The sequence below is a fragment of the Solea senegalensis genome, linkage group LG7, assembly GCF_019176455.1.
Source record: "Solea senegalensis isolate Sse05_10M linkage group LG7, IFAPA_SoseM_1, whole genome shotgun sequence".
Taxonomy (NCBI): Eukaryota; Metazoa; Chordata; class Actinopteri; order Pleuronectiformes; family Soleidae; genus Solea; species Solea senegalensis.
In genome coordinates, this window is record NC_058027.1 from 13,975,192 (window position 1) to 13,997,248 (window position 22,057).

General features: G+C 41.1%; 1 protein-coding gene across 1 annotated transcript in view; it reads right to left on the reverse strand.

Annotated features, from left to right (window-relative positions):
- Positions 1-831: 831 nt before the first annotated feature.
- insyn1 (inhibitory synaptic factor 1) overlaps positions 832-22,057 on the reverse strand; it is a 46,821-nt gene continuing 25,595 nt past the window's right edge. The window contains exon 3 of the mRNA XM_044030946.1: positions 832-2,952. Coding sequence (XP_043886881.1) covers positions 2,137-2,952 — 816 coding nt within the window. The 3' untranslated portion in view covers positions 832-2,136. The remainder of the gene's footprint in view (positions 2,953-22,057) is intronic.

The following is a 22,057-nucleotide window of genomic DNA, read 5'->3' on the forward strand; positions in this document are numbered from 1 at the left end:
CTGGTGCTTATGCAGCTTTTACTAAGCTGTCGGAGGAAAGAAATGCTCACTCTGCTTCTCTTATATCTTGCTCTCAGGGCTTGATGTTGCAAACAGCTGAAATTCCCCTGGGAAATATGCTAAGCAACTGTTATACATGAACATGCACACAAAAGCTAATATGGATGTGTTTCTCTCAGACCTAATAATCTGTAAAGCTGCAGTGGTCAGCTGGAGAAGACCTGGAGGTGGAGGTATACCTTAACCTCTCCTTTACCAGTATTTCAGTATTTACCTTGTTCTGTGATTTTGCCAAAGTTGTGGAACATTCTCTTTCTTGATGTGCTCCGTATATACTGTGTGAATATTTTAAGATAATCATTTAAATGATTTTTTTTTTTACTACCACATTACAATTTTGAACATTTCAAAATCATACCGATTCCTTATGCCTGATGGATATAAAACGTATTTCTATGACCAAATGTACGTGTGAGATCATTTTTGATGACTTCCACTGTCTACACAAATTCAACTATTGGTAAAAATAGAACAGTGTTGGAAAGTCTCACATATAAAAGCTTGTGATTTTGATGTCACAATAATATGGCATGCTCACATTGGCTGCATAATGATGAGAATATTCACACCATGTGGAGCTTTGGTGTGAAATATAATTCACCAAAGTCCTGTTGTTCTGAAGAAAGGATGCATTAAACATGTTAGTAGAGTTGGGATTGGTGTTTTTTTCAGGGGTGATAATTGCAATAGCTTTGACCTTTTCTCACTTCTGCAGAAGGTCCACATTCGGCGATCAGAGAGGCACAAAGGTCAGCTTCACAGGAGAAAGCATGGACTTTCCTCTTTGAGGCTATGGCATTTTACTTTTCAAACTGGAAACACAACATTGGGAAAGTTTAAGTGCATCAAGGTGGGAGTCTCACAAAGCTGTCCCCCATGATAGATTATTGCATGGTTAGAAAAAAAAAAATCTTTAAACAGAAACGTCAGCTCTCACTCTTGGACACCTTTTTTAAAATGTCAGTTCTTTATGGCCCAGTTCTAATTTTTGTTCCACTCAGTGTCAGTAAATAGGTCTGACTGTGAGTTTTTGTTCACAGATCCCAGGGGAGAGGCTTGCATGCTCAGCAGCAAGCCCTCTTACTGCAGCCTCCCTCTAACATATTGATCAGGAATGGCTATTGGTGTTAGTCCTGTGAATAAAATGCTGCTCTACGGAGTTCACTTTCCCGCTGAGTGATTGCATTGAGAGACAAAACCTTTAACAACTTTTTTTGTCGACTGCCATTTAGCAGAGATCTGAAGCCTAATAGCATCACCAGCATGCATAGAGGAAAAGGAAGAAAATAGGAAATGTTGCTTTTGTGGACCGCAAATCTTGAAATTACTTTATATTTCTGTCCCCCCCCCCCACCACCACACAAAAGTCCATATGTTTTGACCTTTGCAGTAGACCAAGAAGAGATCACATTCAGATGATTTATGAAATCAAGGGCAGGTAAATATTTTTCGGGCTCTCCACGTAGTGTTTGTTGACATCAAAAAGAGGGTTGACATATGTGCATCTAGATACAATTCCCTGCTGAAAACAATAATCCCCTTGACATTTGAGAAAAAACTTGAACATGAAAAAAGATGCCTTTACATATTCAGAATACAGAATGTGCAGCGTTTTGTATCCACATTATAGGAACAAGCATTGTTTTCTCTTTTTTTGTGACTTATGCTATTGTATGAGTCGATGAAGGGACCTCTTCACACTCTTCATACTTTAACCTCCGGATTTCCACACCAAAATGATCTATTAAAAATGATTGCTTTTGTAATCTCCACCATTATTTCAGATTATTACACATAGGGAATTCATTCAATCTATCTTTAAACATTAGAGCAGGCACTAACCTTTTGGTCCATCTGTAACTTTCATCATAAGGATCTCAACTTTAATCACTTCACTACTTCATTTCATTGTGTTTTCCCTGAGCCTCAGAATGACTTTAGGTAGTCGAGTGTTTTCCCATATATCATTTATTTATTTAGTAATTAATTATTTGTGTAATAATCTATGAGCTATGTATTTAATATTAAATAGTCCACAGTCCTCCTCTTGAGATTTATGATAAACTTAGGGCTTTTTCAGTGGTCCTTTGTTTTCTGTTTGGTTGGAACGTAGGGCAGTACAGTTTGGGTGCTCTTGTCAGAGACAGTTTGTGTGCTGCTGTTTCGTAAAAGTTTTTTGCGGCAGCCGGGGTTCAAGAGACCTTTCCTGGGTAGTGTGTGAGCTCCTGTTGTCCCCTTCATTGGTGAGGAGATGTAGGAAGGGTCCAGACAGTTATGGAGAAGTGAGTGCTCAGAGGAAGAACGTTTGGGTGTGACTGAGCTGGCCAGGAGATTGGACTCAGTATCACTGTCTGGTGTAGCACAGCCACTCTGGTCCTGCAATTCATCTTGCTCCTCTTCCTCATCATCATCGCAGCACAATGCGTGGTACAGGATTTTGTCACTGAAGCGCACTCTTTCTCTTGTGCCAGAGGTACGGGAAGTCTTGTGGCTGTGCGTGGAGCTGCTTGCCTCCTCGCTGGAGGAATCTGGAGTGATAATGCGGGGCCCGTTAGGAATGGGCAGCCCACCATTCATCTGGGAATAGACTGAGGCAGTGGAAGGGGGTGGAGTTGGGGTCTGTGTCTGGGTTGGGATGGTCCCACGACCAATCTCCGGTCGAAGATCCCCCAATTGCTCACCAGGTCTGCGGGAGGTGGCACCAGCAGCCTCCAGGTAGCTGCAAAATTCCCAGCTATCAGAAAGCACATCTGCATTGAGGAAGTCCAGCCTGAAGGCCTCTCCCAAACCTCGCTCACTGCTGGATGTGCTGCTGGCTGTGGCCACTGTCCAGTCATCTTGATCCAGGTCAAAGTCAAAGTCGGACGTTAGTTTATCAATCTGACCCACCACCTGCAATAGAGAAGGGAGAGCATGAGTAAGAAAAATTGATTAGATATAAGGCCTTTTAATTCAAAATTTCATTTTTGATTAACTCTACCACTGTAGGGACTTGAAAAGCATGCATGCTGCAGTCTCATAGATCATTTGAAGTAGTACCCGTTTGGATCCAGCAGAGGGCGCTATTAAGGTTTTGATACTATAGAGCTCCTGTTTGGGGACCTGCATAAACCAAGTGAATTTGGCAAAGGCAGCAGCGACAACAGGAACCTTACATGAGGGAGACTCCTCTCTTTACAGGCAGCATCCCACTGCTTTGGTGTATACCCACAAATCTCAACACTGACTCATAAATATCTGTGTGTGTGTGCCAGGGACATCTGTGCATTCTCAAAGCATGTTCCCATCAATGGGTAATAATGAAAATAAAAAGAGAGTTGCACTTCCTCCCGATCAGATCAACAAATGTGTGTTTCTACATTATAATATTTTTGTTTAAAAGCTTTTGGAGCCTCCTCCTGTTGTCAGTGATTTTCCGTTCAGGGAGTGTTCATTCTATCCTACTCTGAGTGCTGTATGCTATGTTATGAATAATCCAATGCTAGCAGCACTGCTAATAAAGTAACAATTATTAAAATTGTCAAAGTAATGAATCTTTGTGGTGTATTAGGGGAGCGGAGAGCAGTGGCATGACCATTCGTATTAAGTAATTAAGTCATAATGAACTCATGAGTCCTCCTGGACATCAACATGTAGCAGGTGTCACAGCTGATGTGATCCCCTCGATCCCCTCGAGTTCCAGCTGGATTTTCATATACAGTACGCACCCACTTTTCTTTCTTGATAACATCATTAGTGGCACAGCAAAACAAATGGCTTTTTGCACCACACAATGTACACAGGGGGATCATTATTGCATACAAACGCACAAACTGATATTTGTCTTCACACACATGAATACACTCACTCTAATGACCAAAGTTGACCAAAGTAGGAAAGAAAACTTAACCAGAAGTATTAATTGTGACAATATATTTCTATAAATATTGGTGACAGGTTACACAATACTCTATGCAAAGAAACTTTTAGATGTTTACAATTCATTGATTTTACTCCCAAAGGCAGGTTGAACCAATGCTGATATTTATTCGCAACTGCTAATAGATCTTTTGTTTGAACCTCTACATCTATAAATCGTATTTTTCATGCCTCATTTTTTTTTTTTTTTTCTAACTTCTGCCAAGGCCACCTGGATGTGGATGTGTCACAGCTCATCAAGGAGGCATCTTCAGCTCTGAGAGTGAAGGAGATGAACTGAAGGAGTCTCTTAGATGAGTGGTAAAAGCTGCGAATACTCAGTCCAGTGGTTGATTAATTTCGTCTTCATATTACACTCTATAGTTACTGTGAATGAATGAGATGAGCCCACGCACACATCCAGCACTATGGCTAAAACATATGTATATGTATGTATATATGTATATATATATGTGTGTGTATATATATATATATATATATATATACACAAATACAGAATTTTAATTCCAGTACTATTGCTGTATCCACAAACAATATGCAATCAAATGTTCTCTCGCTCCATGTAAATGCATCACTTATAAAGCATTTTATTTATTGCTGCGTACAATTTCACCCCACTAGCCACAGTGTTGAGTGTCGGATGAACAGAAAGCACTTCAGCTGGAATTGTACTGTTTTGCAGACAACACTCAAAATCCATGCCCTCTATACTCGACATTTTTGCATCTTCAATCAGCATGTTCTGCTCTCAATAACAACCTATTGTGAAATGGAAGCACTCAGCATGCATGTACTGAAGCTTGTAAATTATACATTTCCTCAAACCATTCAGCAATTAAGCCTTGTGGGTTGAACTCCAAAAACTTTTAAATTGTTTTTTAGAACGTGAATATATGGGCTTGCAACATAATTGCTGCTGAGTAGCAGAGAGCGTGTGGTTTTACCCTGAGATTTGTGGAACATGATCCCTTTTTTGTCTCCATAATTATATGCAGTGCTTGCTTCCTTCAGCCTCTTATGACTACAAATGAGAACGGTTGTATCAGCAGCACAAAAAGTCTTATCGGTGCATGTGGGGTAAAAATCCTTTTTTTCGTTTTTTGCTGCCCAACTTTAAAAGCAAAGTTATGAGTCTGAAGAAAATGAAAAAGCAAACAGGAGGAGTACCGCTCTGCTCGCTAAAAGCCGGTGATCGGCAAGGCAAATGAGGCAGCTGACATTGTTGAGCCCAATGATCTTATGCAAATATATCAAGACGATGTTCTAAATCTAACATAAATTTACTCAATAAATCCTTGAATTAAACATGAGAACACTGACTTATATTAGCAGCAACAAATTTAGGAAAGAATAAATCTTTAGAAAGAGTGTAATGGATGATTCGATGCTGCATATCTGTTTGTAGCTCCTCTGCTCAGAAAAGTGATATTTTTGTGCTTTTAAAACCACCTGCATTTACTCTATATCTGAATATGTTCATCTACGTTTGTGGCATTCCCTCTTCCGTCTGTTAGCTTCTTGGTAAATCGTGTTGGCCGCGGCGTCGTACATCTCATGAGCACGTTGGCAGACTTCCCAGAGAGAGTGGCTCTGTATGAGTCCCCTAATACTGGGATTACTTAACCTGTTTGCATTATGATTTGCAGGTTTTCAACTCACTCACTTGTTCATGTACAACGTTTCTCAGACGCACAGGTGCCAGAACAGCTTTGTTTACTTGATTACATAACTTGAACGTCGGACTTGATTTAATCAATCAGGGTAAAACAAAAAAGCCAGCCACGTTACGAAGGCAGATATTGTAATGGAACCAAAAACTATTATTATTTTGAATGGTAACATCTGACACTATACAGTGATATGTACTGTACTGTAGGAAGAAGGGTGAAATAAATAAATAAAGTTTCCCATTATCACCCATTTTGATGCCTTTTTTCATGTCTGCTTATTTTCCATTTTCGGATGCGTTCTTAGTGCACTCACTAAGCTGCACAAGCTGCACTACTGGGTAGTCTGACCCCCGCTTGCAGTGTGTGAGCTAATCTCACTTGATAACTGTCTCAGCTCTAAGGGTCTGCTGGATCTTTCTAGGTCACAATGCAGCACAAGCGCACATGCTTTTTCTTCCCGTCCGAGAATGTGTGACGAAGGAGCTGAGGAGTGAACTGCAGGAGCAGATTGCGTTAGCGCAAAAGATGAATGAGCACATTGGGAACCAGTCATGAGCGATGTGTGTTTGAAACTGAAACCGCATTATAAAAATCTACATTAAAGTCTAAATTAGAGGTCAAAACCAAGTTGCATGACTTGACAATTAAACATTTTGCAGGGGAGCATCATCATCATATTTGCATTAGTGAAGGAAACACATAGGTGTGACTGTGTAGTAACATGCACAATTAGGAAAGTGAACAAACATTCTGAGAGTAAACGGAATTATTCCAATGCTCTTTCCTTATGAAATAACCAGCCTGTGTTTACAATGCCAACAATTAATCCTGTTCACACGAGTCTCATCAGCCAGAGTAATTGAAAATGCTTGTGTGAGTGATACACAGACCTGCAGATTCAATTCTAGCATTAGCATCATATATAGTAGGTACTGTATATGTGTCTTTAAAATGTTGAATGGAGGATATGCAACTTGAAGCTCTGATAAACCTCTAAAGTCAGACTTTGTATCCCCCATAGACTTTATGGTGCTATCACTCTACAAAGTTTATGATGCAGTGATGGCACATCCTGTGACGGAGAAGACTCCATTTGCAACACAGTTAAGCTGTAATGTATAAGTGTCCATATAAGTGCAGGGGATTTGAGTTTAAGTTAAGTCTTTAATTTATATCTCGACGCCTGCTCTGACAACCTCGACTATATTCTTAACTGTAAATGGAAGCTACGGAAACTCCTGACGGCTACAGCAATTACCAGTGATTAGCACACAAATCAAAGCTTTTTCCACGATAGTTTGGGTGGAAACCTTGCAGCTCTATATTTCATCTTATTTTTTTTTCCTGTCAATCAATGCTTTTCCCCCCTTTTTGTCTGTCTGTGTGTTAACTCATGAAAAAGCCTTTCCTGAAAAGTAATCAAATCGGTAAAAGTTTTCTCTTGGCCGTGATAATATAGTCTGTCCATTGTACTGCAGATGCAGTGTTGCTAATAAAACACACCTGATTTAGTTGATATCTTCTATACATCCATACAAACTGGTCAAAAAAAAATAAAAATAGATTTTACTGCAAACTATCAGCTGCCAGCCGCAAGTCAAGTGCTGGTCACAGCATCTGATCAACCCCAGGTTCAGTCATTTCAGAGTTCTTGTAGTTGCTCTAACGGACAGGCTGCCTTGGCAGCATCAGGCGAGAGTTTATTACTTACCTCAACACCTGTCTGAAATGATTGGGCTGTGTAATTGAGGGTCAGAGTGAAAGATGGGCACTTGGAGTCTTGTCTGTGACAGAAGCGTACAGTGATGGAAAAGACAGGCAAGGATAATCAAGAACAGAGTGATGGTCAGTAATGTAAAAACTCTCCGAGGAGCCTCTTCTCAGGTGGAGTGGTAAATGAGGGAAATAGTGGGAAATAGATTCAGTATACTGTCCACTGTCATTACAAGAGTCCTCTCTAATATTCAGCTCCACCTGGTATCATGATTTATTTATTGTGAGTGGGTACGGTACCGGTTTCTCCCAAAGTGACTGCCTGTCCTCTGTTAATGCTAATTGAAAATGTGCTGGTACATTAGTTGAGGAATAAGTTATTGCGCTGTGAATGTTTATCGGCGTGTTGGAAAGGCAGATTGTGGTCAAAATCTGCAAACATGAAACTTAGGGTGTCAAATTGCGCCTGGTGAGGATGGGTATATTTACCACATGGTCTAATCACTCTGTTGATCTTTAAACAGATGTTCAGTGGGAAGAGCTGGTTTTGATGCGCATTTGTTGCTTTTAATATGAAAAGAGAAAAACTGTCGAGCAAACAGATGGAAGTGCCTTCCCTTACAAGTCTTATATATATACTTATGTGAAATGACTTCTTAAATGTGTTTCTAATGATCCTAAACGAAAAGGGTCTTTCTCACTCTGCGCTCGGCTGCGTTACTTATTCTATAATTTATCAGCAAATAAAAACTGCTGTGGCACATGGCATCTGCAGAATTCCATTTTGTTTCAGGAAAAAGAAAAAAAATCAGGTGCGTTAACAAAATAAAATACATCCTCACTTCATTTGAAATACACCGTGTACGAGTGAATGTTCTGTGGATTGCCTCATTATGCTGTGTTCAAGTGGCCTCTCTCCATCTGTTCCTGTGCCACCCGCTCTACCAGGAGTCATTTTCAGCGTAGACCGCGAGATGTTTGCTGTGCGTGTTTGTTAATTATGCAGCATCCAGCAGCTCGCGTGGCTTTGCATTTTCTTCATGGGAAAAATCTGAAACATGTTCAGTGGAGCCGTTCGAACACATCTAAGTGTTATTTCTTTCTCAACGTGTCACAATAGATTTCCAGCCTGCCCCTGCACAGCACTTTGAGCACTGCAAGCCGTGTGTGCCAGTTAAAAAGTCTCAGCAATTATCAAAATGGCCTTGCATGCTGGCTTTTTAAAAACACACAGATATTTTTTAATGCCGGTAGCTCCTGCAGATTTTGCAGTTCCACCTTACGTGCTTATTTCCCCTGTTTAATTTGTCCCTAGATGTTAAAAGGGGAGCATCCAAGCCACTCACATTGCGGGGATATGGTTCATCTCATTCCCCAGAAGCTAATTTATCATCCCTGACGTACTCTGGAAGAACATAATTACGGGATTCACCAGAAGAAAATGTCCACTGTGCACTCTTTTCCGAGCAGCTTGTTTACAATTGGATGAAACAGCGTTCTGGGAACACTTTGTATTTGTGGCTCTGTATGTAATATTACCCAGCTGAATGTACTGTATGTTCATCATGCACAACGGTCCATATCGGCCCAGCAGTGTTGATTTAAAAGCCTGGGCTTTGTGATGCGAAAGCTCGGCCCGGAGGAGGATCTTCACACAGGGTTGTGTGTAGATTTGGACAGACGCAGACTGTTTTTGTTAAATTTAAAATTTTAAAGTTGAAAAAGTGCACTGAACACATGGATGGACAGCAAAGAGATGAAATGTGTTGTGGGTGTCTTTCCTTATACCTTCTATCCACAGTGAAAATTTCGCTAGAGACTTAATAAGAGTTTTTCCAACTTGACGAGAGACTCCTTTCTTTATGACAGAGCAAGTTTTGAATCAGATGACGGTTGATGCCCTTTTTTGACTGGTGTGCCTCTTTGATCTATGACATAAAAACCCCTAGGCTCTCAAAGCAAAGTACAAGAAAATGTGGCTTAATAAGTGCTATATGAGGGGGGGCATTCACACCGGCCCTTCTTAACTGAACCCTAAATTGTTTGCTCGAAAAGTCCGGGTTGTTTGGGAAGGTGGGAATGCACAACCAAACTCTGGTCCACCAGTAAAGAAGGTCTTGTTTGCTTCAAGTGAATGCAGGACGCAGACCACAATGCAGGTCATTGTGGGAAAACACAACCAAAACATGCACGCGTGTAGAACGATAGCCGGGAGAAATGGCTGAGCCCATTGTTATAGCATATGTTGTGTAGTATGTTCGCGTAATAAAAAAAACAAAAACAAAAACCCAAGACGGATTGATTTGATGCAGCTCCATGTTTTTCTCTCACCAATAGCTGAGCAAGATTTCTTGTTCATTGTTTGTCTTCTCCTTCGGTAATTCTTTATGCAGCGCCGCCTCAGGCGGGGAGGGGAATAAGTTCTTCAAAAGGTTGGGTTTGTTTCAGTAAAGTGCAGTGTGAAAGCAAACTGGGACCGGCTGGATGTTGCAACCCCCCATTGTACCGAGTCTAGCGGTCTATTAGATGTGAAAACGACCTAAATGTGTTCGTTTAATACACTACTGTTTATGCTCGATCATCATCTTTGGCTACTTAGCAAATGCACAAATGATTCAGGGCCTGAATAAGGTGGATTAAGTATTCATGTGTTTGCATGCATGTTTCCATAGAGTGCACTCTTCATTAACACTGCATGCAACATCCTGCGACACACTATGGGCCTAACCTGTCAATATGTTTCTGCGGCAAAGTCAGCAAGAGGTAATTCTTGTATATTTATCGCATAGGTATATTGAGTGTATTCTAATGCAATTGACTTCATGGCGCGCTTCAGTGAGTCTGTGGGCGGGCAGCTATGCAGACAAGCCAGGAGGACTGGATGTAGGTCAGGCCATCTTGATTGGTGAGATGTGTTGCATGGTGTTGGCACAGAGATGAAGTGTCCTTTGAAGTGTTCGTTGGAAGCATTTTGTGTAATTATCCTGTCATGAGAGGGACTATAAGCCCGAGACTTCATTAGGCACATGCCTCCCGCTTTTTCATCTTTTCTCCCCCCCAAAAAACCCCCAACAACTAATTTTTATACAAGTGCTTTAAAGCCTTGTGATGAACGTAGGTACAATTCGTCCTGACAACTCACTAATCAGAGGCATCATTTCAAACTTAACCACATAATGGGCTTTGTTTATCCCTAGGAGAGGTGGGAGTCCTTGAGGCATGGCAAAACAACCGCTTCCTTAGCCAAATTTAAGTCATTAGACTGGGCAGACTAGACCTCCTAATGTATGGGAAATCTGGGGGGTTGTATAGTCGTTGAGGGTGGAAGATGGGAACAGCAACAGCTCAGCAGATGCTGCATGCGCTGGTTCTGGCAGAGCACGCTGATCATTTATTGAGGTTCTCCTTCATTGCTTCTATCTGTGTTGAGAAGCCTAGGGCCGGTAATGAGCAGAAAAAGATGGTAGTGCCACGCTACAGGGCTCCTCAGTCTGTCTGCTTCCCCGAGATAGCACTGGGATTAGGCCTGAGTACTCTCAGGTCACGCTGTTCAAATTTTTCGGGAAAAAAAAAGGTGTGCTTGCCAGACCCCACTGACCAGTTTTAATGACTTGGTAGTTTTGACTCTTAGTTTTCATTAACAACATGTTTTGGTGTAGAAGGCCAGTGAAGGTGTGTAACGGTTGTAGGTTTTCAGAGCGGAGCAGGCATGTGCGACCTGTACAGGAGAATCACTGTGGCAGGGAGAACACAACTACAGGAGCCAGGTCAGACAATCCGCCGGTAAATCCCTCACCCAGACACTTCACGTTCACACTGCCAGTGTATCTAGACCAACAAATAGATAAGCAGACTGCACTTAAAAAGGGGCAGGGAGATTATTTTGTCTACAGTAGTGAAGCTGATTTGTCTACTCTCATAATTAAATATGCACAATGTAATATGGTAACATTTTAAATTCTGAGGCATCTGCAGCTATTTGTAGTAAATCAAAATAAAAACACAAACTGCGATGTAACGTAGTGTAATAGACTAATTACAGGCTCACGCGGGCTGTTTATGAACAAATAATTCAAATAGTCGAAAATGTATTCAAGCTGAATAGAAAATAGAAGATGGTAAAAGCTGATATCCTTCATATAATGGGAGGACATACTAAGGCAATTTTGTCTCCGGTTGTACGATGATGCGTTCATTTGTAATGCGTTCTGATGCCAGCTGTGAACTTGCTGCAGCTTCCCACTCGTCCATCAGATCACCAGAATAATATCAGGTATGAACAGCACATTGTCCTACATAATATGTAGTGACACAAAGCTGCCAATAGCTTAATCATAATTAAGAATGAATGAAACAAATATTTTGAAGTAGCCATTCCCTTCAGCCAACAAGTAGTTTTTATGCTTGTGTGAAAAAAAGATCCATGTCTAATGACCATGCAGATGATACCACCTGCTCTCTGTTTCTAATTAAAAATCCTTATTTTTGGATTTGTGTTATGGCTCCTATCACGGTATTTCTTCCTGGGCTGGGGATGGATGATATTGGCTAATGACAGTTTTCATGCAACAGTACTGGATGCTATTTCACAATTTTGGGGGTGTAAATGGATTTCCACACCCCCAAACATCTTGAATAACATGCCAAGCTGCCAAAAACTACCCCAAGGGCAAACCCTTTTTTTTTTTTTTTTTTATCACAGGCGAACATATTTTTACTGTTTTCCTGGCAGATCTATCAGCTGTTGGTAGTGAAGGGGAAAAAAGTGGAGGATCTAAGCAAAACTGAGTCTAACTTTTGACTTGTATAATCCATGACACCTTTCCGTATTCAGTTGTTGACCTATAATTCTGCACTCATGTCAACAAGTACCATCCATCCATCCATTATCTACCGCTTTTATCCCCACGGGGGGTGCTGTGCCAATTTCCGCTGAGATAGGGCGATAGGCGGGGTACACCCTGGACAGTTCGCCAGTCCATCGCAGGGCCACACATGGAGACAAACAACCATTCACTCTCACAATCACACCTATCGTCAACCAATTGACCTAATCCCCTTTGTTTTTGGACTATGCAGAAAACCTATGCACACACAGGGAGAACATGCACACTTCATGCAGAAAGGCTCGAACCCAGGTCTTAATACTAATACTTAAATACTTAATACTTAAACAGACTAGCTCAAAGTAAGTAAATGTAGAGCATGTTCATGATGCTCTAGGCATTCACAGTATTATGGTAGTTTGCGATGGGTTCTTTTTTGACATAATTTCATCAGACCATCATGATATTCAGGCCGCCTGGATTTGTTTAGTTTTTCTGGCTGCAGAATTGTCAAGTGAGTGCTTATGCCCCTTTTTCCAAGATAACTTAAACTTTCAATATCTGGCAGTCGTTCAACCATTTAGGAATTACGGTACTGAGAAGCTGACGTCACAAACATGTGATGCGCCGGTGAATCTTGTCTGTGATTGGACGGTCGTGCCGTGGAAGTCCTGAAGGCCCCCGTAATGACAATATATGACAGTATATGGCCACTAAGCTCTATGTCTCTGCTTTCTGGTAGTTTTTGAATTTTCTCTATCACAAATAGTCTAAGCGTTATGGTAATGAGAAGTACGCATGGCAGATCCTGTTGGGTTAATTTTCTCAAACAACGAATGCTATGTTGTACACAGAGTGTGTTAAGTCATAATTCCTTTAGCTACGATTTGATAACTGCAAGAAAAAAAAAAGACTGTTCTTAAGATGATGGCAACCCTCAAATAAGGGAGATTTAATCTCCCTTTCTTAATTTCTCACAAGGGAGAACACAACTAGCCCAGTCGAGCAGTAAATCCTTCAGCTTGACACTTCACATTCACACTGCCACTTTATCTACTGGCCCGACCTGCAAAGTAAGTCTTTGCTTCGAAGGCCCCAAGGAAACAAACATTTGTAAAAAATTTGTCTTCATCTATATTTCGACGCTGTAATGACATGATCTGTAATAAGTTTCAATGGAAATCGTCAAAAGCACTTTTCCTTCACAACTGATTGTGGGGTTGGGACTAAGGAGAATAAGTCAGGAAGCAAATACTAGTTGGGCCTAACATCTCTGTTTTTGTCTGTCCAGTCCAAAACATGGCACTGTCATTTTTCAAATTAAAATAGAGCCAGTTGGTTTTCGGATGTAACATGAGGCAAAGAGGGCATACTCGCAGAATGTCAGGACATCATGACGTATGGAACAGAGCTGCATATCTCACAATCATAGTGTCATAGTCAAATAGTCGCAGTCAAGTGTCATCCCCAAACATCTTTCTTTAAGCTCCTTCCCACGGTGTAACAAGCTCACGTGACTTTTGCCTTTGCTACTGCACAATCTAAAAAGGTCACATGTCAGGAAAAACATGAAGAGATTGTTTCAGTTTCTGAACAAAAAATACATGTGCTGTGCCGTTTTATAATATTTAATATTTCACCACAGTTATTTATCATTCACATAGCAACTGCAACTCTGCTCCATATGCTATAATGCATTGCACATCATCAGTATAATGAATAATGTGAGTATTTTTGCAACAGCGCTAGTTTACTATGCAGCATTTGTAGTCACACTCCCTGATGCGGTAAGACATACAGTTTCAACCACTTGCCAACAACGAAACCAATAAATCCCGCAGTGAAATCTAAGTGAATTGTCTTTGTATCGAGGAAAAAAAAGGTTTATTTGAATACGCTATGTGTTATAATGTCTGTAATAATATAATTTAGCTAGTTATTGATCAGCCATCAATTATTGACTTTATTGGGTCAATTAGTGGGTTTAAACACCAGTCTTTTCAGTGGAAATCTGTGGCTACATAGCTTTGAAAGGAATTTAGCTTCCACTTTTGGTCTTGGGACAAACATTGAGCTGAAACACGTCTAAACAAACTATTGAACTATTGACTTTGCTAGGCTGTGCATTTCAGTGCAGCACAACTGTCCTATCAGCTTCACAGCAGTTGCACCGTTTTTTTCATTTGAGCTAAACGTGGGGTTAGCTTTCATTGCTGCTCATTGTTCTCGGGCCACGGATCTGGATGAAATGTCCAGGCTGAGAAAGCAGAAGCTAACCCTACTATTAATACAGGGCATACAATCAATATACCCCTGGCATTTCTAGGTTTCCTTGGCCTGCAGTGCTTATCTTAATGGGAGTGTGCTCCCATTTTCTTTTACTGTGTGAACCCATATATCATTTTCAACCAAATATAGCTGGATCCAAACAAAAAAACAGAGAGGGAAAAACATTTACGCAACCTTTTCCTTTTGTTGTCCTTGCTGTAACTTCCTTTCTGCTCTGTTGTTGAACCTCAGGAATGCATTTGTAGATTTGGAGAATTTCATTTTTGCTTTGGTTCTCTGTGGTGACTACCAGTGAGCCAAGCAGCATTATTACAGGATGATTCACCATAAATCAAGAACTTGATCCATGGACAGAATATAACATGTGAGGGTAGAAATACTCAGTCCCCCTGCAAACTGAAATAGCAACTGCAATAAATTGAAATAGAATAGGATACTGCATTGTAGTATAAACATGCATTGATAATAAAGTAGCTAATACAGAATGTACCAAGGAAAAATGCCTCCCTCCTTTACTGACAGTGACAATGACCTTCACTCTCTGTGTTACAACTAACCCTGAGATTTCTGTGGTTCCTCTGTATCATAAATTGGTGATCATGAGCCTGGAGAGGCCCAATCAAACACTTCACTTGCATGAATTTGAACTTGGCATGATTAACCACAGTCGTGACACTTTCAGTTGTCAATGATGTATCTATTCTTGGATGCCTTTTTTTTCCACTATGTTGTTGCACTAAGCTCTTACTTGTGGCCACTCTGTCAGCTTGAACAAGTTTCCTCTGACCTCTCTTTTACAAAGCTTTTTCACCCTCAGGCCTGTGACTGTGTGTGACTCAATATCAAGAGGAGTGTGCTGTTTGAAATGAGCACTCTATTTTCCCTTGATGTAGAAATGGATACACCATAATAGGTTCCCATTTACAATGACCAGGGTGTATTTACTTTAAATAAATTCAATCGTGCCTCATGGAGACCTTTACTTATTACTATTAATTAGATAACATAATCTACATTGTTGTCCATTAAAAATATCAATTCATCATTATCTTGTGAACTGAAACACAGTATATTGTATCATTGCACTGTGGTAGAGGCAGAGGGGGGGAAAAAAAACAATAGTAGTAAAGACTTCAAGAGATAAAGACCTTTAGCTGTTGTATTAAAAGATAATTGGAGATTGAATTTGTGTACTCGTAAAATGTTTGTTTGAGCTTCTACACCCAAATGAGCTTTATTTGGTGCGGTGCTAGCAGTTACGAACCAGAAAATGTGCCCATATCTCCGTGAAATCACCCTGGCTTCTGTTGCTGTGTTCAGTGTCGTTTTTGCGCTCACTCAGTGGAGCACATCAAGGATTGTTCTCTTAAAGATATAACAAGAGTTTTTTTTTTTGTTTTTTTTTTCTAATAATGGAATCCTCCATGTGCACATACACACTGTACTATTTATTTTATTTATTTATACAAATGTATTTATGTATTAAATTATGCGGCGTGTTGAAATGTCCCTCTTTTCTTTTCTTTTTTTTTTTTTTTACAAACATCTTACAAGTCTTCAGTCATTTCTTTCTCCACTGAGAACCCCATTTGGAAAGGGTCGTGACACCTATACACTTACATTGATGGGAAGTGAAAACAGAGATCTTGAGTGATGGCTTGGTCCCCTCTTTCCCCCGCTGAAGTAGGTCACAGATATTGGCATGACTCGCTCTCCTACTTCTTTTTCTCAAAACAATTTGTCATTGCTGCCAGGGTTCTGCCATTTCTATCTGTGACAATCTGTAGGGCGGTCACCTCAGAGAGTGACAAAACCTGTCACAGTGCGTCACTTTCACTCTCTCTCTGGCAAGCGGCAGGACATCTTTGAGTCTGCAGCACCTTTATCAGATATGGCAGTTCCTAAAGCAGGCGAGTTGGAGGAGAGGAGCTGGTGACTTTACAGAGACCTATTTGCAAACAAAATCACTGGGAGACATTTCCCACAAGGCACCATCTGGCTGCCACACATACCTGCCTCTATCACCAGTTTTTCTATTTATAGACGTTCTCCTGTCCACCCACCCGCTTGCACATTGCATCTTGTAAAAAAAAAAAAAAAAAAAAAAAAAAACAACCATAATCTAACAAACTGAAGAATCTCCTGCAGGCAATCGATCATCAGAGTGACAGATATGTCACCACATCTCGTTGTAATCTGAGGATAACATCTCCCTAACAGTCTCTTACTGTTGCTTACAATAGAAATGAACAATCAGTCGGCTCCTTGCCAGACCTTATGGAGATAGCGAGGCCGACAATGACCTTCTTTGTCATTATCTAAACAATTCACCTATTTTTAGCTTTGCGGTGTTAAGGTAGTGAGCTGAGCTATGAGATAGAGAGAAGCATGCGAGTGTGAGTGTGAGAAAACTTACTGCAGTGTCTGGTGAGGCCAGATAGGGAGAGCAGGGTGTGATCTAATCTTCATGTATTCCAGGTTGAATAGTACTAAATTTGTGATGATGTGATATGCCGGTTGTCAACCACCACTGCACTATTAGAGTTATCAATAAGGCAATTAGTGTTTCATATTTGAGGGGAGGAGGCTGATTTCTCATCACGGGTATTATGTTATTGAACAAGCATTCCCTAGTGGGGGACACAGCACGCAGATGTGCACAGGCATGCTAATCAAACATTCTTCTACATTTTGATAAAGCCTGTTGTGACAATATTTCCAGAGCTTTAACATCCCTTGCTGTAGGAATATTTACTGTATATACTGTATATATGTATATATATATATATATATATATATACATACATATATATATGTGTGTATATGTATATATATATGTATATATATATATTTTTTATTATTATCAGGCTCTCATTGTGCCAGATCAGATGGGTGTGTTAATTACACTTTACCAGAAACTCAAAAATGTGTTGATTATTTGCCTGAAATAAGCAGACAATACATATATAACCCCCTCATACCACAGCTTATTTTTTCTTAAACAATTCTCTTGATTTGACTTTTAATGTGTTTCTGCGTGTGCGAGTGTCTGTGTTGTTAATTATAGGTTGGAATATTGGCAGGGAAGCATGATGGTATGTGGAGATGTTCTACCTTGCTGTCACAAGCCCTTCTGGGCAAGAGGAGCCATTAAATGAATCTTACCAATGTAAGGGGAAAAATTGTGTTAGTGCTGGAGCAGTACTTAATTGGATTATTAATATTTTCCTGCGATGTTATGGACTCTTTTTTGTTACAGTTCCTCTCCCTACAGGAGGGAAAGCAGTTGTGATTGTCCAGATAATTATAAGATGAAGACATTCTGCTGTCTCTGTCGGGGTGAACTCGGGTCACTTGCATTTCAAATGTTTGCCCAGTGACAAACAGCAAATAATTCAAACTTCAGAATGGAAGAATGTGTATTATAAAGATCACATACTGTATAGTTAATGTAAATGAGAAGGTGGCCAACTAGGAATACAGTCCATTGTAATGTGCATCATCCATCCATCAGCCTTCCTCCTATCTGCCAAATTCTGCTCTGCTATCTTGTGGGAAAAACACATAACACATTGGAATCTCTATCCGCATTCTCGAGGAGTATTAAAAGGGCCAATTACCACAGACAAATAAGCAACGTACAGTGAAGGTGAAGGACAGGAGAAGCAATTTTCCTTCCTTTTCTCTTCTCAGTTCATCTTTTGCTTTCATGCTTTATATTGCCAGTCCATAAATAGTAGGGCCATTGCACTGTGCTGTTGACACAAATTGGAAGGTGTGAAGAATGGAGATGTATTGTTCCATGTAAGGCATATTCGTCTTCTCAATAAAGTTGGCATTGGAAGGAAAGGGAAAGCGTGAAGTCAAGCGTAGCGTGTAATTAGCAGGTACTGTGGGTATAGTACGGATGCCTCATCGAGCCATCTGTGTGGAACATTTGTGAGAATCTCTGCTACTGGTCTTCCCTCGCTTCTCTGTCTTCACCTGCATTGCTCAGTGACCTTCGCCTCTATATTTGTAGTCTGCCAGCGTATTGCCTCCTACAAACCTGCGATAGTGCAAGTCAACATGATGCAATAACCAGCATTCACCAAGTCACTGTCTGACGCAAGCTCCCTCTATTTCACACACTATTCTACAAGATTCCTGGAAAACATTTGAAAAGGGCCGCATTAATAATCCATGGCTTCTGCATCGATGCGTAAATGCAGCGCCTGCCTACAAGGGCAAGTCCTTAGTTGGTCCCTGTTTTCAAAACTTCCAGGTTTTCTACCTCGCTCTCTTTCTGGCAGTCGAGCTTTGATTGATGACACCAAGAGGAGTGGTGAAATCTAAAGGCTGGATGGAGAGATAACTGCCCAGTTGAGAATGACTCAGTCTCGACCAGAGAGTCAGTCTGCTGCGGGCTGGAGGAAGAGAGGGGAAGGCAGAAGTCATCAATGGGTAAATGAGGCTGAGCAATTTGGTAGTGCATGTATTTATCATCCGACCCACATATTTGTGAGGCGAATGTCGACGTTATTTGACTTTATATGTGAAGAGAAGCATAGCTGACAGTCAGAATGATGTGACCAAACACACAGTGGGGCCTTGCCAACAGCACTCCATCTAATCAGTCTACTGTGGGAGGACAGAAAACTTGCCCAAACAAACATACACTTGTGCGGAAACATTACAATTGGCACCTGCAAAACTACAATGCACACACACACAATCCTATAAACACACTGATTTGAATACACTGTGGCACCCGCACACACACGTATCAGACACTGCCCCTTCCCCTTTCAAATAAAAAATTTCTTATGCACATATAGCACACACCAAATCAGTCTGACTGCCAGGCTGGCTCACGCTACTAATTCTGAAAGAAAACAGTGATTATTCTGATGGCAGCTGGTAGACTTATATTTATAGGCCAGCAAAACGCCTTGAAATGTGTACCGCAGCTCCGACTGCATCCCCGACACCATCACACGATTTCCCTTTCTGTGTGACCTTGGCTTTAATATGCAAAATCTACACGGATGCAGGGAACGTGCAACATGATTGAGTTAGTCATGGCCGTACAAAAAAAGCACACGCCCTCCCCCCCAACTAAAGCCCCTTTGTACACTGAAAAAGAATGTCATCAAAGAACACTTATTTTTTGTCACAAGGTGATGGTTTGCGGGTGTAGTGTGGACACTGGTGCTGGGGGGGTTTGACGGGCTCTCCCTCTTTAAATAGCCCCAGATCTAATCTGCAGACAGCAGCAGAGTTCTGACAGATCCTGCCACAGTGCCTCCTCCCTCTAGGTGACACATTATTTATTTTTTTCTCTCCTCCGCTCTAGTATTCACTCCATGGAGCACTGGCCCCTCAAGCTATTGTCAGTTCCGTTCTCCTTCTATGTCTGAAGAACCAAATGGATTTACAGGGTTTACTGTCAATCCCTCCCTTTTTCTGGCCTTATGAATGTGCCACAACTTTTCATTTCCACTGTTTTATTTCCACATGCTTCATCCCTTCATGATAACTTGACCCCTCCTCTCATAATAGGCGCCTGCTGCCGTGGCACAAGCTGAACTTTCTCAATGAATAACTTTCACAAGCGATGTCAAAATATACTTACAGTATGTCGCCCTAACATGTGCACCATAGTACAGTCTGACTCTAATTCTGTGTATTGCAAGTTTATGAGGCGTTCACAGCCATTTCAAAGACGGACAGCAAATCTGTGTGATTTGAACCTTTAACCCTGCCATTCCAGTATGTCCATTAGTAAGATGGAGAACATATTACAGTACATTAGGGGACTGCCCTGTCTGCAAATACAGTTCAGGAAGTGCTACATATTGACGTATGTTTGTGTCCACGTGAGAAAGCCCTTTAGCAAACATTCATTTGGTCAGTTGACATGGATGAGAAACACGAAGAAAAAAATAGGACCTTAACAGATTTCTGCTGCTAGTCAACACTAACTGAACTCATGTTTTGGTCTAAAAAGATACTCTGACCGAAACCATGGATGCTTGCTTGTATTAATGTCAGGGGATCAGTACCCACACATGTACAACCCATTAATCAATGAATATCGACATGCAAACAGTAGGGAGCTCCTTGTGAGAGACTGCTGCTACTGGAATGAAATGTGAGATCAAGTATGTTGACGCAGACCGTCATTTTATTATGAATGGACGCAGCTATCGCTGCGCAAGTGGAAATTCTTTGCTGCTCTCTGAGGACATAGAAGGTTGATTGTTTGACCCAAGCCTTAGCTGTGTTTCCATCATGGTGCAGTAAGGTACGGTTTGGTACGGTACGGTACGGTTTGGAACTGGGAATCCCCTCGGTCAGGCTTGCGTTTTGACTTAGGACAGCACCTTTACTAGGTAGACGGGGGTGTGTGCTGTGCCCAATGGCATTGTCAGCGAGATACGTAGCGTCACATCTTACCGGCGCAACAACAATGAACAACGACGTGGAACACGAAACAACGTTTCAAGCCGTGTATGAGAATAGCCTGCGGGTGTTGAAGAAACACCAGTCGCAAGGGAATGATGCTTTTCTGTGGCCCAATCAGCTGACTGTGGTGGGTCTACCTCCATCCATACTGTACCATTACTCTGGTACCCTTACGATAAGTGAAACAGGGCCAGTTATTTTGGTACTAATTCTAATGGAAATGCAAAAAAATGACATACCGTACCATACCGAACCTTTCCACTCGGTGGAATCACACCATTGACACCACTTCCAATCCTTTTGTTTACATGCAGGCCTGCAGCTTCACAAATGTAGTTCAACCACTCACAATTGAAACTACACTTCACTTATAATGCAAAGATCAGCTAAAATGTGGAAATGTGGAAATGTGGAATGCACAGTTCACTATTTCACAACCTGCCAAAGCAACAGGTTATATACCTTTTGAACGGTGTTATGACGGAAGTTAATTGTCAGCTTTGTGCGGTAATTGTGCTCCAGTGATGTACCGAATTACTGTTGGCTTCATCACACCTATAATTCAAGACATGAGCCTCTGATTGTGTGGAAGTGTGAAAGAAATGTATCAAAATAAGGGGATAATAATATCCAATGATGGCAGCAACTGTTTGAAAGGTTTTGCTCAAATGACCAGCATCATAGCTGAATGTTGAATACTACAGCAGCTTCATCTACTGTGAAACAATATGAGCAGCATCGCAAATATCATGTCCAAATTTCCTCAAGCTTAATCCATGATCCTATTCGTGAGCCTGTGAAGTAATTACTTTTCACCATTTAGTATCCACCACAGTAAGAGAAAACTTCAAAGCTCTGAGATAATCCTGAGGCTGTATTCTCATCACATGTTGGCTCGCGTTGCCATTTCAATGGAAGTGCCATGCATTTACATCCCTCTGCACACCACGCTGACGAGCTCGGAAATTAACTACACGATGCCACACTATATCTCGCCGCTGCATAGTGGGGACAGCAGTTGTGTGGTGTTTGCTGGGATGAAAGGGAAGGAAACGCGATATAATTTTAGATCATGCAATTATATGACGACATGTGAAATCCAATTCTCCGAGACGTTCTCTTGACCCTTCTCAC